The sequence below is a fragment of the Lipophrys pholis genome (assembly GCF_963383615.2).
Source record: "Lipophrys pholis genome assembly, chromosome: 2".
Classification (NCBI taxonomy): Eukaryota; Metazoa; Chordata; class Actinopteri; order Blenniiformes; family Blenniidae; genus Lipophrys; species Lipophrys pholis.
Window position 1 is genome coordinate 15,830,794 of NC_137636.1, and position 16,109 is coordinate 15,846,902.

The 16,109-nt window shown below is 41.2% G+C and overlaps 1 protein-coding gene across 1 annotated transcript; it reads left to right on the top strand.

Annotated features, from left to right (window-relative positions):
- Positions 1-538: 538 nt before the first annotated feature.
- Positions 539-10,047, top strand: cmtr2 (cap methyltransferase 2). Its single transcript, XM_080458425.1, has 3 exons — positions 539-547; positions 5,666-6,919; positions 7,802-10,047. Exons 2-3 carry the CDS (start codon positions 5,675-5,677, stop codon positions 8,849-8,851), a joined length of 2,295 nt encoding a protein of 764 aa, XP_080314551.1. The 5' UTR covers positions 539-547; positions 5,666-5,674; the 3' UTR covers positions 8,852-10,047.
- Positions 10,048-16,109: the final 6,062 nt, after the last annotated feature.

Below are 16,109 nucleotides of genomic sequence, written 5' to 3' on the forward strand. Positions count from 1 at the left end.
ATTTTTAACATTTACCTAAACTGCTGCAATGTTGAGTAACATCAGACTTACTCTGAGGAGCTCAGAAGCCTCCCACATTCGCAGTGGGAATCTCCCAGTTTGACCGAATGTATTTTTTCCAGTAAGAAGTCAGACCCAACTCCCAGTTACTCAATGACGTGGCGTCAAATAAAACCAGGCTGTGAAGAGCAACTTTTCTATCAGAATGATCACTTTTGTTGTATCAAGCACAGAAAACAAGTCACACTTCAGAACCAGGGATTGACACATCTGCTACAGCTAATGAAAGATGTGTTTTTAAATATGATTGAAAAATGAGAGGCAGGCTTTAATATTGGTCATTTAAATGCAAAGTGAACCTGCTCCAAGCTCTGTTGTTACATTATTAAATTAGAAGTTTGATTTTTAACTTGGAAATGAATGGTCTGTCTAAATTAAGAGGAACTACCCCTTTAAGAAGGATCCCAACCCCTTGGTGTTGCACATGCGCAGTGTGATCGGGAGTCACGTGATCAAACAGTTCCGCGCTTCCTGTAGCTGTACTCCGGTGAGTTTGTTTTCACTCTTTTCACCCTGGTTTCTCTCTATTTTACTCTCCACAGCGGCGTCAGTGTGAGTAAGTTCGGTGGTTGAACAGCGTGTCGGTGTGATGATTCACACTTTGAACGTTTGAACCGCGGCTGCGGGATCAGAATCGTTCTATTGAGCAGCACCTCGGGACAAAGTTTGCTGTGACAGTAGTTTGTGATTTTTATAAACAGCATCTATCGTATATGTCCTTACACTGGCCTTATATGGCCTTACGACTCCAAACAAGCTTGATGGTGGATGAAAACGCAGATCAGTGGGTTCATCACTTTGTTTCTTTGCTCACCTCGCAGCCTCCATCCAGATGGCAGCAGGCAAATTGTTTCATTAAGTATTTATCCTCATCTTAAAAAACACGATGATTTATAATGTACACTGCCAGTCAAAAGTTTCAGAGCAACCCTATTTTTAATGTATTTTCTTAAACAGTTCGCTGCCTTATTTCACTCTGAAATGAAAACGGAATAAAAAAAAAAAAAAGCAATCATGGAATCAATTTATAAATCCAAGTCCATTTTAAAGTCTTGAGCCCTTTGGCTGGAGACACTCGTGGCTTTCTGTCTACAATGGAAATCATCTCAGTTGCTGAAGTTCCCCTGAATGTGTGGCACTTGTAGGGTTGCTTTCACTCTTCTGTCCAGTTCAACCCAAACCAGCTGGATGGAGACTGTGCTGCCACTCCCATGTTTTCCAGCTCACCGTCTTGTTGTTTACCTGCTAAAGTTCTGCCATAGCTTGGAATCATGTATTGGCTCATAATTTTGCTGTAGAATGAACCCCTGACTAACTGTGCATACCATGGCGCTGCAGAATGCAGAGGCAGCTGTTTTGTTTCAGGCTGCCTCTCACACTGTACCAGTCCCCCCCATCCAGAAAAACAGTCTTTCATTTTTAGGTGTTATTCTGGTCTCACTCTCTTCCATTGTTAACTGCAGTATAATACTATTCAACAGATGCTCGTGAGGGTTTGGTACCACAGTGTGTTCCAACACCTCCTTTACTTTACGCATACAGAAGGGGTTGTAAACAATTCAGATGAGTTGGAACACCTGTTAGTAGCACCAGCTTACCAGGCTTGATCAACCTCCATGGTTGGAGAACAACTTGTTAACTCAGTTCAGTTCTACAATATATTGCACATTAGTTGTGTTAAGTAAAGTGACTGCAGTGGGGTAAAAACTGTGTTTGTCTGTTTGTTCTTGTTTTTATTGTCCTGTAGCATTTGCCCGATGGCAGCAGTTCAAACAGGGAGTGTCCAGGGTGTGAGCTGGGTCTGCTGATATTGTGGGCTTTTATTGTGGCAGCAGGAACTGTGCAGTTCTCTTCTGGTGTTTGGAGAAGGCAGCCGACGATTTTCTGAGCCGTTCTGATGACCCTTTGGAGCGCTTTCCTCTGTGCAGCTGTACAGCTGCTGTACCACACCTTAATGCAATATGTTAAGATGCTGTAAATGTACTTTTTTTTTTTTTTTTTTTTTTTTTTTGGTTTTAAGCATTATTACTTAAATAAATAAAAATAACCCTCTGGAAGTTCCCCAGTTACTTTTGTACCATTTCAAGCTATTAATTGGACTTGAAGGACTTGAACTTCAATGAATATCTGGAAAGATTTGAGCGTTCTAAAACGTTAGAACTGTAGTGTATATAAATATACAGAGTAATAAGTCGGGGCTCAATATCATACACACAATTTTTACATATTAAGGTTGATATATTATAAAAACCCTCAAAATCCACATTTTAAGAACAATCATCTGAGAGATTCTACATAACGTAATAGGGTTGTGTATTTTCATGAAGGCTGCATTGATTTTACGTAACTGTTGTTGCTGTGCTTTAATTTACCTCTAACGTGTTTGAAATTATTCTTTTATTTATATATATATATATATATATATGTGTGTAGTTTCTGCTCCGAGAACAGAATATGTATTTTGTACCTGTTCGTATAAAGTGCGTTTGTACATTTACTGTAATTCAGTTCCCTGCAACATTTTTTTTGCACCAATCAGCCTTTAACCTTTAACGAAATAATTTGTTTCAATCTATTAATTCAACATTTTATGAAGTATAGAGAAGTTTGTTTTATCTAGGAGGGATAAAATATTCATCTGTGTTCTATGCGTGTTTATCTAACTGTGTTGCACGAGGTTGGTGCAGGTCCTCGCAGACTATGGGGAAGGCAGGCTACGCTCTCATCATGTCACCAGTCAATCGCAGAGCATACAACGAGAGAAAGAAAAGCACGCATAATGACGCGTACTGGTAATTTTTGAGACACCAATTAAGCTGAACGATACGTTCTTGGAATGTGGGAGGAAACCGTAGTACCTGGAAAAAAGAATCACTGGGAGAATATGCAACCTGCATAAAGAAATGCTCCAAACTGGAGTCAGAGTTGCTCAGCACTACACCACCATATGGATTGATTTCTAAGTTCTGTGTTAATACAGTATATAGTGTCTTCATGAGAATGGCTAATCATTGTACTGGATTTTTATCTTCCAAGCCTTTTTGTGAGAAGGCTTATTGAATATAATAAAAGACAATCCTTGCTCGTATGAGTCCCGTAAGATATTTCGTGAAAACAAAACAGCAATCCAGTGCTCCCATTTTGAAAATTTCAACAACAACAAACACATAATAATTGATCAATAGCTAAGAGAAACTTTTACTGTTTTTGATCAATTACTAAATTGTACTTTACCAGGCAGCCACAAGTGTAATGTTCTGCAGAGCTTCTACCAGTCAAATGTTTGTGATCAAGGGTTCACCCGAGAATATTTTCCTTCTTCAGAATGAAGATCGTTTTTTTTTTTTTTCAATGTGTGTTTTTAATCCAGAGCAGCAGGCCACAATGAAAAGATTTTCAGTTCATTATTGTTGTAAACTCAAAAACACAAACTAGAAAATGTTCACATTTATCAAGCTGAAAACAGAAAACCTTATTTAAAAAGATTAAAAACGCAGATTAGATTTTAAAAATAGTTGATGACTTTATGTATTTCACTTATATTTACATTTGTAATGCAAATATGTTCCATATATGTATGTATATAATGGGTATGTTTTTTTTTTTTTAACAACTAGTTTTTGTACTCACACTGCACTTTTGTCCTTAAATTTGACACTATTGTCTCGAGTCTCTGCAGCGCTTCTCAAATCTCTTAAGTCGGTTTAAAAAAGCCATTATTGGGTTGTTTGTTGTTCTGAGTTCATGTGAACAGCCGCTGAACTGTTTACAGCAGCAGCGCGGCTTATCGGAGTGATTTATTACAAATAACTGATGGATTTGCTCTCATTAGCCTTATACCACCTATTGCCATTCATCACTGAGTCACTGCCGACTAATCGAGAATTACCTTCTCCTGCAGAGTGTTGTCATCTAAATCATGAGCGCACAAGCACAGGATTAGCTCAGTTAATTTGATTGTGAGTGTAAATTATTTCTATGTCATTAATCAGAAATCGCTCTGTAATTCCATGGCTCCTTAAAACTATTGTGGCTCAACATGGGGGTGTGTTTTGTTTGTTTAGCGTCACTGATGGATCTGAACACGAGTTGCGTGAGATGTGATAAACATCAGAAATATGAAATATCCACAGCCAGTGGCTCAGAATAATCCAGGGAAACACCCCAGCATTTATTTATTAGGAGGGATTTCTCCAACTTCCAAATATTGAGAACTAATTTACGATGCATGTATTAATGTTTATGCACAGAACATAGAATATCTTCATATCTGCTGGAATAACAATATGTCTCTTTGCTATCATGCAAGTATTTATGAAAAAAACAAGAACAAAAACTAGAGCTAAAACATACTTGGCCATTGACAGCAGTGTTTCTCACAGTGTGGGGCGGGCCTCCTGTAGGGGGCGCCAAAGAGCTTTGCAGAGGTGGCAGAGCAGGAAAAAAGTATTCACTTTGCATGGTGAATTATCATGGAGCTCTAGAAGAAGGATGCTAAAGAGGGCTTATCGTTCTAAAGGTTTTCAGTTTGCTTTAGATCAAAATTCATCACTGGACAGTTAAAAAAACAGTCCATCTTTTCTTTTTCAATATTTTCTCGACGCTGTTTAATGTGTGCTTTGGCACTCGGCTCAAAAACCCGAGAGTTTATTCGGAGCAACTTGGGGTTGAGTGCTTTAGGCCAAGGACGTTTTGGCACATGGAGGTTGCGAAGTGCCTGTAATTCTGGTCTGGATTACAGGCATAAGATCCAATCCAAATATTACATTAGCAGACAACTTGATTTAGTTTTGTTCTTATTTAATGTTAGAAGTGGTTTTAACAACAGCACAAACTTTACAATAGTTTCTTGAAGTTTTCATTATGTCTGTTGCATTTATTATATAATCACCCAATGAGAATAATTTGAAGTGACTGAAGCCGTTTGAATTAGCACGACGATCAGTCATCTGCATAAAACCAGCTGGCTGAAACTAACAGACATGATGCCATTATTCCGGGTTGGACTGGAGCTGTTTCACTCATTCTGTCTGGTGTCATCTTGAAAGTCACCACTCTTTTATTTCATACATATTTTAGTTCCTTGTGTTTCTTCACTTTCTATTTTTTTTTGTCTTCTTCCCCAACAAATCAACAATGATTAAAATGCAAAGAGGAATTTAAGTTTCCCAGTGATGACTGGCTAGAGATCATTCTTTATGTAATTGCTGATTGCAATGTAGTAATTTAATCTGCTACTTCAAGTCCTCATATGGACATTTTAAAGAACCTGTTCTTGTCCGTGTTGAGTGAGTGTGTTTGGGAGGTGGTGTGCTACAGCTGCAGGCTCGACCCTGTTGAGGTGATCACGAGTATTTACAGTCTGTCCTGTAGCCTGAGGACACCACACAATGAGTCAACAATTGAACCCTGCTCATGCATGAAGATTGAAATAAAGAGTTGCAGAGTTGAAATTTGGTGTAAATCACTGAAATGTTGATTTTATTTTTTTTTCTCCTTCTGGACATGGTCTGTTGCTCTTATTCACAAACACAGATTTCCTATATAGAGGATAGCACATGATACATGTTTACATCCCACTCCTCATGCTGTGCTGTGTCTGCAGGTGTGGAGGATGAGCTCAGGCCATGGGACGAGGAGGAAAGTCAGCAAGCATTTCAACCACATGGTGGCGACTGACCCTGAAGCACTGGCTGAGATTCAGGGTCTTTTCGGTAAAGTTAGAGCTTACGTAAAGCCGTCCACTGGGGAGTGGGCCGTCCCCGACCCAAATGTGTCTCTGAGGTACTCGGCAGAGCAACACCACCACCTGCAGAAACTGAAAACGTCTCTGAACGCTGTGAAGAACCAACTCAGCGACAAGAACGTCCAGGTCTGGCATCAGCACACGAACTCCACGAACCGTGCCGGCAAGGTGATCGGCGCCGTGCGGTCCGCCACTAATGCGGAGATCTGCACTCAGGCTTGGTGCAAGTTCTACGAGATCCTGGGAAGCTTTCACCTTCTTTCACAGGAGGCGCTTCGAAATGGAGAGCTGAACAGTGTCCACCTGTGTGAGGCGCCGGGCGCCTTCATCACTGCTCTGAACCACTACATCAAAACCAGTGAGTCTACGCGTTACTGTGACTGGGTGTGGGCCGCCAACACTCTCAACCCGTACCACGAGGCCAACGGTGGAGGCACGACCATTGCGGACGACCGGCTAATTGCCAACACGCTGCCCTGGTGGTTCTTTGGTTCTGACAACACGGGGAACATCATGATCCAGAAACACCTGCTGGATCTGCAGGCGTTTGTGTCCAACATGCGAAGAGTCGACTTGGTGACGGCCGACGGCAGTTTTGACTGTCAGGAGAACCCAGACGAGCAGGAGGCGCTGGTGGCCTCGTTGCATTACTGTGAGGTCACAGCTGCACTGCTGCTTCTCAGCCCGGGGGGTTCGTTTGTTCTGAAAATGTTCACCCTGTATGAGCACTCCTCCGTCTGCCTACTCTACCTGCTGAACTGCTGCTTCCACTCTGTCAGCGTCTTCAAACCCGCCACCAGCAAAGCGGGAAACTCTGAGGTTTATGTCGTGTGTATGAACTATGACGGCAAGGAAGCCGTGAGGCCTCTGCTCTCAAAACTGATCCGTAACTACGGCTCATGTATGGCTGACCGAGAGGCACTTTTCCAGAGTTCAGTTGTCCCGGAGTCGTTTCTGACGCAACATAAAGAAGTGTGCACTTACTTTCACTCGCTGCAGGTGGAGACGATCACAGAGAACCTCCGACTCTTCGAAGGGATGAGTGTGGAGCTGAGGCAACGGCTCGACCACATCAGGGATTGTGTGGCTCACGAATACCTGCAGCGCTTCCAGGTAAGATGATTTGGAGCATGAAAACAAAAGATCCCAAAAACCTTAAGTTTTGATGTTTCGCTGTTTAGTTTTACATTGCATGTCAATAACCAATAGGACTTAGGTGATCATAATGGAGGTGCAGATGCGGCTCTGTAGTCACATCGTGAGCTTTTAGTTAAAACCTTTAAAAAGAGTATCCTCCCTTCATTATATTGCTTTTTTTTTTTTTTCATTTTTAAATTAATATGGTTTTGACAGAGATTACAAGATGCAGTCCCCATGTCCGACCATCCACCTTCTATAAGGCCTTTGGAAGACTCAAAGCCCACGCAAACTCAGCGAGAAATTAAGAAAAATGTATCCATTTTGGTAATTAGCTTTAAGCAATGGGCTATGATACTGATGCATGGACATCCTGAGTGAGTGTTGTCGGCCTTGAAACAGACAGTGGGAGTGTGAAACTAACCTCCAGGGCGGCACGGCTTCACTGACGACTGTTAGTTGATGTGTAAAATGAGCGAATAAGACAATCAGTCCATAAAGGACTTTGGCTTGTTCTCTCCCGCGATGATGCACAGTGTGAAAACTTATTCTCAATACTCTTTTGCAAAACGTCACACTCTTTTGGTCACTCCTGCAAATGCAGTAATTGTAGGAAGAAAAAAAAAGTTTTGTTGAATTTTTGCCTTTTTTGTGACCAAAACCTTCAAGATAAGTTTTATATTTAGGAGATGACACAAACACTTTGAATAATCTAATGAAATTAATATTTTCCCTAACATAGTATTTAACTCTTTGTTGACAGATACTGTATTTCGAGGGTATCGGTTTGAAATCCTTCATTGACAGAAGCTTTGAGAAAGAGCGAGTTGGCACTTGACCCGGTGTTTCTGTGTGCAGGTGAGCTTTCTCCCGCGGAGCCGATGGATCTCCCGTAACACAGTGAGTCCTGCCTGCTGCAGTGTGTCGGTGGGTCGGCCTCTGGGACAGAAGAAGCAAACAGGCTCCTTCAATGAGCGCAGGGAATTGCAGACCCTGAGCTGGAGGGAGCGCATTCAGAGGAGTTGCCATGCCACCTTGATCCAGACACACGCCTCTGAGGACCGAGGTGCTGGCTGTGTGCTGGAAGGACCCCTGTCCACCTGCCATGTGGATTCATGGTACGTTGTTGTTGGTGCTGCGCTGCCTGCAGTCAGAAACTCTCCGTTCTGTGAAGGCGGATTACTAAACCACTTGAACGAAGCCCTGATGGAGTCGGCTGGAGACTGGGCCCAAGTCCCGCCATGCAGCTCATGCCACGCGGCTTGTACAGCCTCCCTCCTGTCCGAGGTCGGAGGTCTTTGTGCCTTCAAAGAAGACAGTGTTTTGAACACAAAGAAGAAACAATGTCTGATCTTTGGCAGCAGCTCAGTTTGGGGTATCTGTGGGAACCAAATTGGGGATTTGGAGTTAACATTTTCTCCAGAGCCTTCACGCCCTCAGAGAGGCTGCGTCTCGCTGCACGACGGGGAGCCGCTGTACCAGCAGCGGCTCCTGAGCTGTCTCACTTCTTCCTTGCAGACGTTGCGCTCTGGGGACGCCCTGCTGCTCCCTCTGTTTTCTGCCCTCACCCGCGTGGTCGCGGCTGTCGTGCTCTGCCTGCACGCCTCTTTCTGCTCGGTGTCGTTTAGGTGTCCGCCCCCCTCCGGCGTGGCAGGGGCGGTGCTTGTGTGTGTCGGCTTCTGCCCTGAAGCTGCTTCCCGAATGCTCCCGATTCTTGCTGAAGTCCAGAGCTGCATGAGCCAGACGTTAGGAGAGGAGGCCTCCAGCGACGAGCGCTCAGGAGGTGACAAGCAGGTGCTGCAGTTTGTTCCCATGGAGGAGCTTCTCACGGGAGGACTGACCGAGTTCCTGTGGACCATGAACTCTGAAATCATCCGGCTGAAGCTGCATCTGCTCATGCAGTCGTAGAGCAATTTAGCGAGCTGTCTCACTGAGATACATGCCATCGTCTCTGAAGCCGTCTCGTTGTGTTACAGCCCGTTTCCTCCTGGTCGAAGCAGCAGCCGCACCAGCTTCCAGCAGTCAGTCACTTAATCACTTCTTCAAGTTGAGCATTCCACTCCCGTTACGCCGTCTGCCGCTCTGTTAATGTTAAAGGGCCAAACATTTTGATTTTAAAACCCACAGCTAACAAACTTCCAAAATATCTACTTTTAAAGGTTTTGATATCAGTATTTTTAACCTCTATTTCATCATTGTGATGTCAAAGTTTGTTTCAATTTAGATTTGATAAAATAAACATCAGTTTGATACAAGTGGGAAACAACATTATCATAATCTGTTAATTAATGATGATGACATCTTTATAGTTATTTATCTGTTTTAGTGTTATTAGCGTGGTTTTGCTTTGTTGAAGAAGTAGAAGTGAGATTTGTCATGAGAAGCAAATTTAAAATTTGAAACCAAACATGTTTGTGCTCTGAAACTAATAACAATGGTGTACCAGTGGAATCATTCAGACATATTTTTCATGTATGTGCCAGGGTTTATGGCACATTTGTAGTTCATTTACCTCAACTAAAGATCTCAACTCGATTTACTTTCCATAACATTGAAGTTCTGTTTTACCTTCAGCCTGTTTTCATGCTGTGATGATCTGAAATTACAATGTATGAAAATGAAATAACTTTTTTAGATTTTGAGAAGCAGAATTTACCTGCAAATAAGAGGAGTTTTTGTTTTTTAAGTAGATAAACAGAAGTCCAAAACGTACGTCTATGTAGATGCTCCCGTCAGAGTTCACATCAAAAGCTTGTTATCTTGAATCAGCCTGGGGTTTTTTTTGTTGTTGTTTTTTATCTCACAAGGACAGATACTTTTTCAAATCTTCAATTCAGCATGCAGCAAAAAGAAAAAGAAGAGTTTAATAATTATGTCCTTTTGATTGGAGAGCGAAGCACTTCCTCCTCATACTGTACACATGTTGAGACACTGCCATTGTTTCAGCTGTTTAAACTGAGTAAAACCCATGACTACCTTCATCAGTCAGGATTAAGTTTCACTCCAATTGATGCTTTTATTTGACCACGCCGCGCTCCAGTGTCTGTAATTTCACTGAGAAGTTTATTTTTCTTACAAGAATAATAAAGTGGTGCTCTGACAGGTAACATGAAGTCCTGGATTTCTGTTCTCAGCTGTGTTGTCAGTATCGCCTCTAATGATGTGATAATGAGGATATCTGCATATTGGCTGGAGCTCCCTGGTGTCTTCTCAGTCTTTGATTTTGGATGTGTGTATGTAAATATATATATATATATATATATATATTTGCAGAGAGAAGTTGAAATTGTCTTACATAAATGTATGGTGCTGCAGTTAACCCTTTCTAGGACAATTATTTTGGGTACTTTAGAGAATGAAAAATTCACCCCTCAGGTTTATTGGAAGGATGATGAGGTTTTTTTTTTGTTTTTCTTTCAGTTTTAAGACTTTAAAGTTGCTATTTTAGTCCATTAATCCATAAAACTGACTAAAATCACACCATTTGAGAATTTATAACTGAAGAATATAACTGCGTATTTCAGTTTGTGCAAGATTTATTTATGAAGGAAGCTGTTTATTATTAGACTCTAATACAATTGTTTGCAAAGTAATCACATTTTAGTACTTACTAGACATAGACCTTATATATTATAATAGTGTATGTGATTAGACATTTTGTAATAGCGTTGAACATTCGAACATTCCATGTTTTAAAGGGAATAAGTGTTATTAAATGAAAGCAGAAAGATAAAACACAAGTGTTTGTGTGAGTTAAAATCAAAAGTGCCAAAGTTGTCAGACTATTTTATACCTAGTGACAAGCTACAACTGTCTTATGGTGTAGCTTAAATATTTAATAAACAATGCCATGGTTGTTATTAAATTACAGCCATTAATCCTATAGAAATGAGGAAGGTATCACTTGTCATTTATAGAGGGTCGAAAATACATTATTGTTAGAGTTCTTTTGTTCATACTTAACCTTCTTTGAGAAAAATATTCATAAATTCTTGGAGACAAAGCAGAAGACTGGCAGCCTGACAGCAGCAGGACTGTGGTGCTGTAACGTTTATCATACTTCTCAAAACAACTGGAGAGATGCATGCAACCTGGAGTCTTTGCTATTCTTAGCTCCTCAGCCAATTAGGCAAAAAACAAAACAGAACGTCGACACTGAAATACAGTATGAACATGCAAAGTGATGGTGACTGACTAAGTGTTTGTGTTTTTGGACACAAACACAACAAAACTGTATTATCCAGCATCATTTGTTCAGACGAAGGCAATGTATAATTGATGCAAAAGTCTCGATTTTCTAAGCAGTTCCTACAAAACCTTTTAGCAGAAATTCTTTTTTTTTTTTTATTTGTCACATACACATGCTGGTATGGCAGTGAAATGCAGCGACCGTCCATCAGGCTCTACAACACAATGTCAAGATACAAGAGAAAGAAACAACAGTGAAGGGGGGGGTAGAATCCACACAGAGAATGTGCAGTCTGGGTGTTGTGCATGTGCAATGCTGCAGTACCCACAGCCGTGTGTCTATTGTCTCTGTTTGTGAGAAGCAACAGGATCACCTCGGCATCACCTCACGCAGATTGTAAACTGCTGTTTGGCTGTTTTCCTTCAGTGATTCCTTCAGATTACATGCAATGCTGATGTTTTGCGATTTTAAGATCACTTATGGTTTGAGGACTGGAAGCAGGATGGATCCAGGAAAACTGTTTCTCAATGGGGCAATAGAGGAGCGTACCGACATTCAAACTCAGGCACAAAAAAAAATGGAAAGAAAAGTCTCTTCATTTTTTGAATAGTGTATTTATTTGTCCATTTAGTTTTTGTTGGTCTTTGAAAAGATGCTGCATATGAATGCTTAATTTTTCATTGTCAGAATCTAAATGAGGAGCAACATAACTCTTGGGTTACTTTTTTTTATTTTTTTTTAAAAGTGCAACACATTTTTCATTTTTGCCCCCCCTGGATGCATGTTGGGTTAAGCCTTGACCTTGAGTGTTGGGTACATGGGTTTGAACCCTGGTTGCAAATGAAAGGGGAATAAATAAGTGTCCAGTGAAAGATGCAATGACCTGCTGTGGTGATCAATGCAAGAAAGGAGCCATCAAATAGATTCTACAGTAAAGCACGGTGATATCTTCACGTTGAAATTCAATTGTACACGTTCATTTTAATGTTTAAATTGTATTTAAAAAATTTTTATAATGCAGCAACATGAGGCCACAGAATCATTGACATGCCTTTATTATTGATTATTGGCTCAGGGAGGCACTCATCATACCCCACGCCACCATGGCGCTCCCCGGCAGCCGACTGATGAAGCTTTTCTGATGTTTGCGTCATGTTGGTAGGTCAAAAGAAAAATGAACCTCTAATCCGCTTCAGCCTTGAAATATGGTCGGTTAGTGATATGGGTCAAACCATCAACAGCACTGATATCATTAAAAACTCAGCAAGTTTTTATTATCTGTTTAAAACCTCTCTGAGTTTGATTTTGCAGATTAATGTCAAGAACTGGATCAGTTGGCAAATCAGCAAGTCATATTCCACTAATCTTTCTCCCTGTTTGTCTTGCAGCAGCACCCACACAATCAATTCAAATCAGACCAGACGCATTCACCCCCCCCCCCCCCCCCATGTATCTAATATGAAAAACTGGAAGAGGAACCAGTTCAATCATTGTTCACAGCGAGTGTGTCCTTAAAATGCAAAACTGGGGGGGAAACAAGATGAGCTTTTATAAAAATCACAAACAAAGCAAACATGGTTGTGTGTAACAGAGAGATGGATTAGTTATGTAATAGGAATATAATCATTCATTGTTGGAATATTTTTGTGTCCACATGCACACGCACACACACTCACACACACACAGAGGATTGTGTTTCATCAGCAGGGAGCTTTGAGGTTGATACGGAAGACGGTCCAATCTGCGTGGATGACGTAATCAGATGGTGACCTGCTGAACTTCATCTTGATCTCAGTTTGAACTGATTCCTACACCAACAACATCTGAGTAGCTCAATTCATTGTTTACAAGGGGTTGCTGTGTGTAAACCAGCTGTGGATAATTCTTTGATTCGGAATCAAACTGAGAATACATTGAGCGATTTGTTTTCTCACTGTTACGACAGACACAATTAACACCGTTCACCAAAAAACGGAGCCAGTATTTACCTGGATTTAACATGTATCAGTATAGAAAGAGTTGTATTACACTCAGTAAAAAGCAGCTCAGTTTTACAGCTGTCGTCTTGAGTTGACGTGAAAATGGTGTTCACCTCTGTGTTTTGTTTTGGAATCTCCTCTTGAGTGCCTGCACACTAAATATCTTGGCAGATCAGGTGAAGTGAAACTCTCATTATATAACAAAAACAAAGCCGCTGGGATGAATTCACAGCAAAGCGGGTTGAGTTTCCCTCAGAGCATTCAACAGAGGAAATCTGCTCCGTCAGTCACTTTTCTCTGCCTGATCTCACTCGAAGACAAACCGTCTGCCTTGTTAGTCTCACTTTGTTACTGTAGTCATTAATCTGGGAGAGAAGCAGAAAAGGCTGCAATAAAATAGAGCAATATGTTCCTCCAAACATCCTCAGGAAAGCATTAACTTCAGGTTGGTATTTTCTGCTGTTTCCATGTTCTTGTCCGTGTTGTAAAATGTTCATGTTTGGAAGAGCTGTACAGTGCTTCAACCTAACTCCATTGACAACCTATATCATGCTCCCGGTTATCTATCCGGTCAAAGCAGCCTTGTTCAAATAAAATGGAAAATCCTTATTTTAGGAACACAATAGGGGATCTGGACATCTGACGAGGCTGCTGTTGGTCACCTATTTAGAGGTCTGGTGTGTCCCACTGCCAGCAGTCCTTGTGGTCGGCCCACTCGAGCTTTCGATCGAGTGAGCTGGAGGTAGTTGCGGTGGAACCAGATGTCATTACCTCAATGAAACCATGAGACAGAGGTGGATCACTGGAATTAACCAATAAAATAAATGATCTTCAGAAATTCATTGATTTACTTTATTAGCTGTGTGACAATTAACATGACATTAGCACTGCTATGTAGAGTCTTTCCTTTTAGGCTAAGACCAAAAGTCATTGTATCAGGCTCCTAACAAGAAAATGAGTCATCGTGTTCCTGAATGCCTGATATTGTCATAAATCACAACTGGTGTGACAGAAAGCTGAAAATATAACATTTACTTGAGAGTCCGTCCATACTGGGTTTAATGAAGCATCTCCATCATCGCTTCAGTGCTCATATTTGTCTTGATATTATGTGGTCAGTTGATGAAACTCGCTGCTGAAGTCGATGCTTCGCTTGAAGCTGCAGCTCAACAGAATGGAGGATAAATCTGATTTACCAGAAAATGGGTCTCAGAGAACAATACATGTAACGGTATTATCAGTGCATAGTTTGTTTGAAACAAAAGAAGAAGAAATTGTTTTGTTTTTTGTGATTTTGATTCACATCATTAAGATTGTGAAGGTTGCCACTTATTATTGTGCAACTTCCTATACAGTCCTGTTATACATGAACATGGTCACCCGACCATGGGATTGTCCATACTTCGCTGGTAGGAAAATGTTAGGTAACTAAACTTGTGCTGAAATTTTACTTATTGAAGATTACACAATGGCACACTAAATGTATGCATGTGTTATTGTCTGTGACTGTTGGTGACTGTGTTGATCTGTTTTCCAATTTGATGAATCCACAATGAGCCTAACCAGGTTCCTTGTGTGGTTTTAGCCTAAGGTAGTGGTGGAGGAAGCACATTTCGAGGGAGAAATGCTCTTTGCCAGGTGTTTCATTAACAGAGTTCCCCAGAGGTTACAGAAAGAATTCAGGCTGTATTGCAGGAAGAAAAAAAAAGTCTAAACAGTAATAAAGAGGAAAAAAGTAACTAATGAAAACAACTCAAAAAGACATAAGGGAACTCAACTGATAGCAACAGCCAACAACTAAAACCAGGCCTGAGGCAACTAGAAAAACCAAACTTTGCCAGCTCTCCTCCCCTGTGAAGCGTCTACTGCAGGCCTCATATACCTGTTGCCTCTCTGATGTGACCAAACCATCAACATTATTTCAGTTTGCAAGAGAGCATCAAACTATAAGAACAAGCAAGTATCTTCTGATCTTTGGGTCCAATATGCTAGTATTTTAATGGGTGTAACAATGACGATAATCCGATTTTATTTGCAACCAACTAACAAAAAGTGGACATGCGAAGAAGCCTACTGCTTACTTACATTATAGAAGTCTTATATATTAGAAGTGGCCCAATAGAGGAATGAATGAATTTAATAGAATGATCATAGGAACGGTTGGCATCAGCTGTGGTTGGAAGAGCAACCCTTTCAGGTGGGATCCATTGATTTGTTATGATGTGATCTGATAGAAGCTGTTTATTGAGGTGAAGCATGCATGTCAGCATTTAGCAGATATGCGTCACGAACTGCAACTGGAGGTCTCAGTTGGTGCCACTGCCAGTCACTATAGCTCTAGGCACTCGGACACTGCAACCACTGAGGGTCCAGAAGGTCCTAGCAGGCCCTGCGTGAGCACCCTAGCCAGACCTCAAAGGGAAAGGACTGGCCAACAGCAGAATTAAGTGGTACATGGGATAACCTACCAGTCTTTGGATATGAAAAGGGTTTCCTCAACTACCTTACCATAACAGCTACGCCTATGACTTCATGTAGTAAGAAGCTGTAGTTCAGATGGTGGAGTGTGTCGTCTTACAATTGCAAGGTTGTCAGTTTGATACCCCATCTTGCCTTGTCCATATGTCCAAGTGTCCTTGTGCATAATGCTATGAACGGGTGAACTGCCCTGTCTATGGCGGGCTACTTTTACAGGTGAAGTTATAATGTCACAAAATAAACAGCCAATAAAATCTGAACTGCAAGTTTGTGTGGCGCAATAAAATGTTTTTTTTTTTTTAATTATTATTTTCATAGCTTCTGGGTTTTTACACAGGATGAATGTTGAGGATGACAGTTATGTTTCATCCGAGGAGCAGAGCAGAAATAAACACAACACTAAGCCATCACAGCAAACATCTGTTCCCTGTCACAGAGACGCTGTAGCGACGCAAACAAGTCGCTCTCTCTCTCCTACAGCTGTCGTCTGACAACAAACCTACTTTGTCCCCCTCGACAC

What these genes read in the sequence shown, in the direction of transcription:
- cmtr2 (XM_080458425.1), top strand. Translation starts at nt 5,675, where the DNA reads ATGAGCTCAGGCCATGGGACGAGGAGGAAAGTCAGCAAGCATTTCAAC. An exon ending in AATACCTGCAGCGCTTCCAG is followed by an intron (nt 6,920 to 7,801) that starts GTAAGATGATTT and finishes TTCTGTGTGCAG; the next exon opens with GTGAGCTTTCTCCCGCGGAG.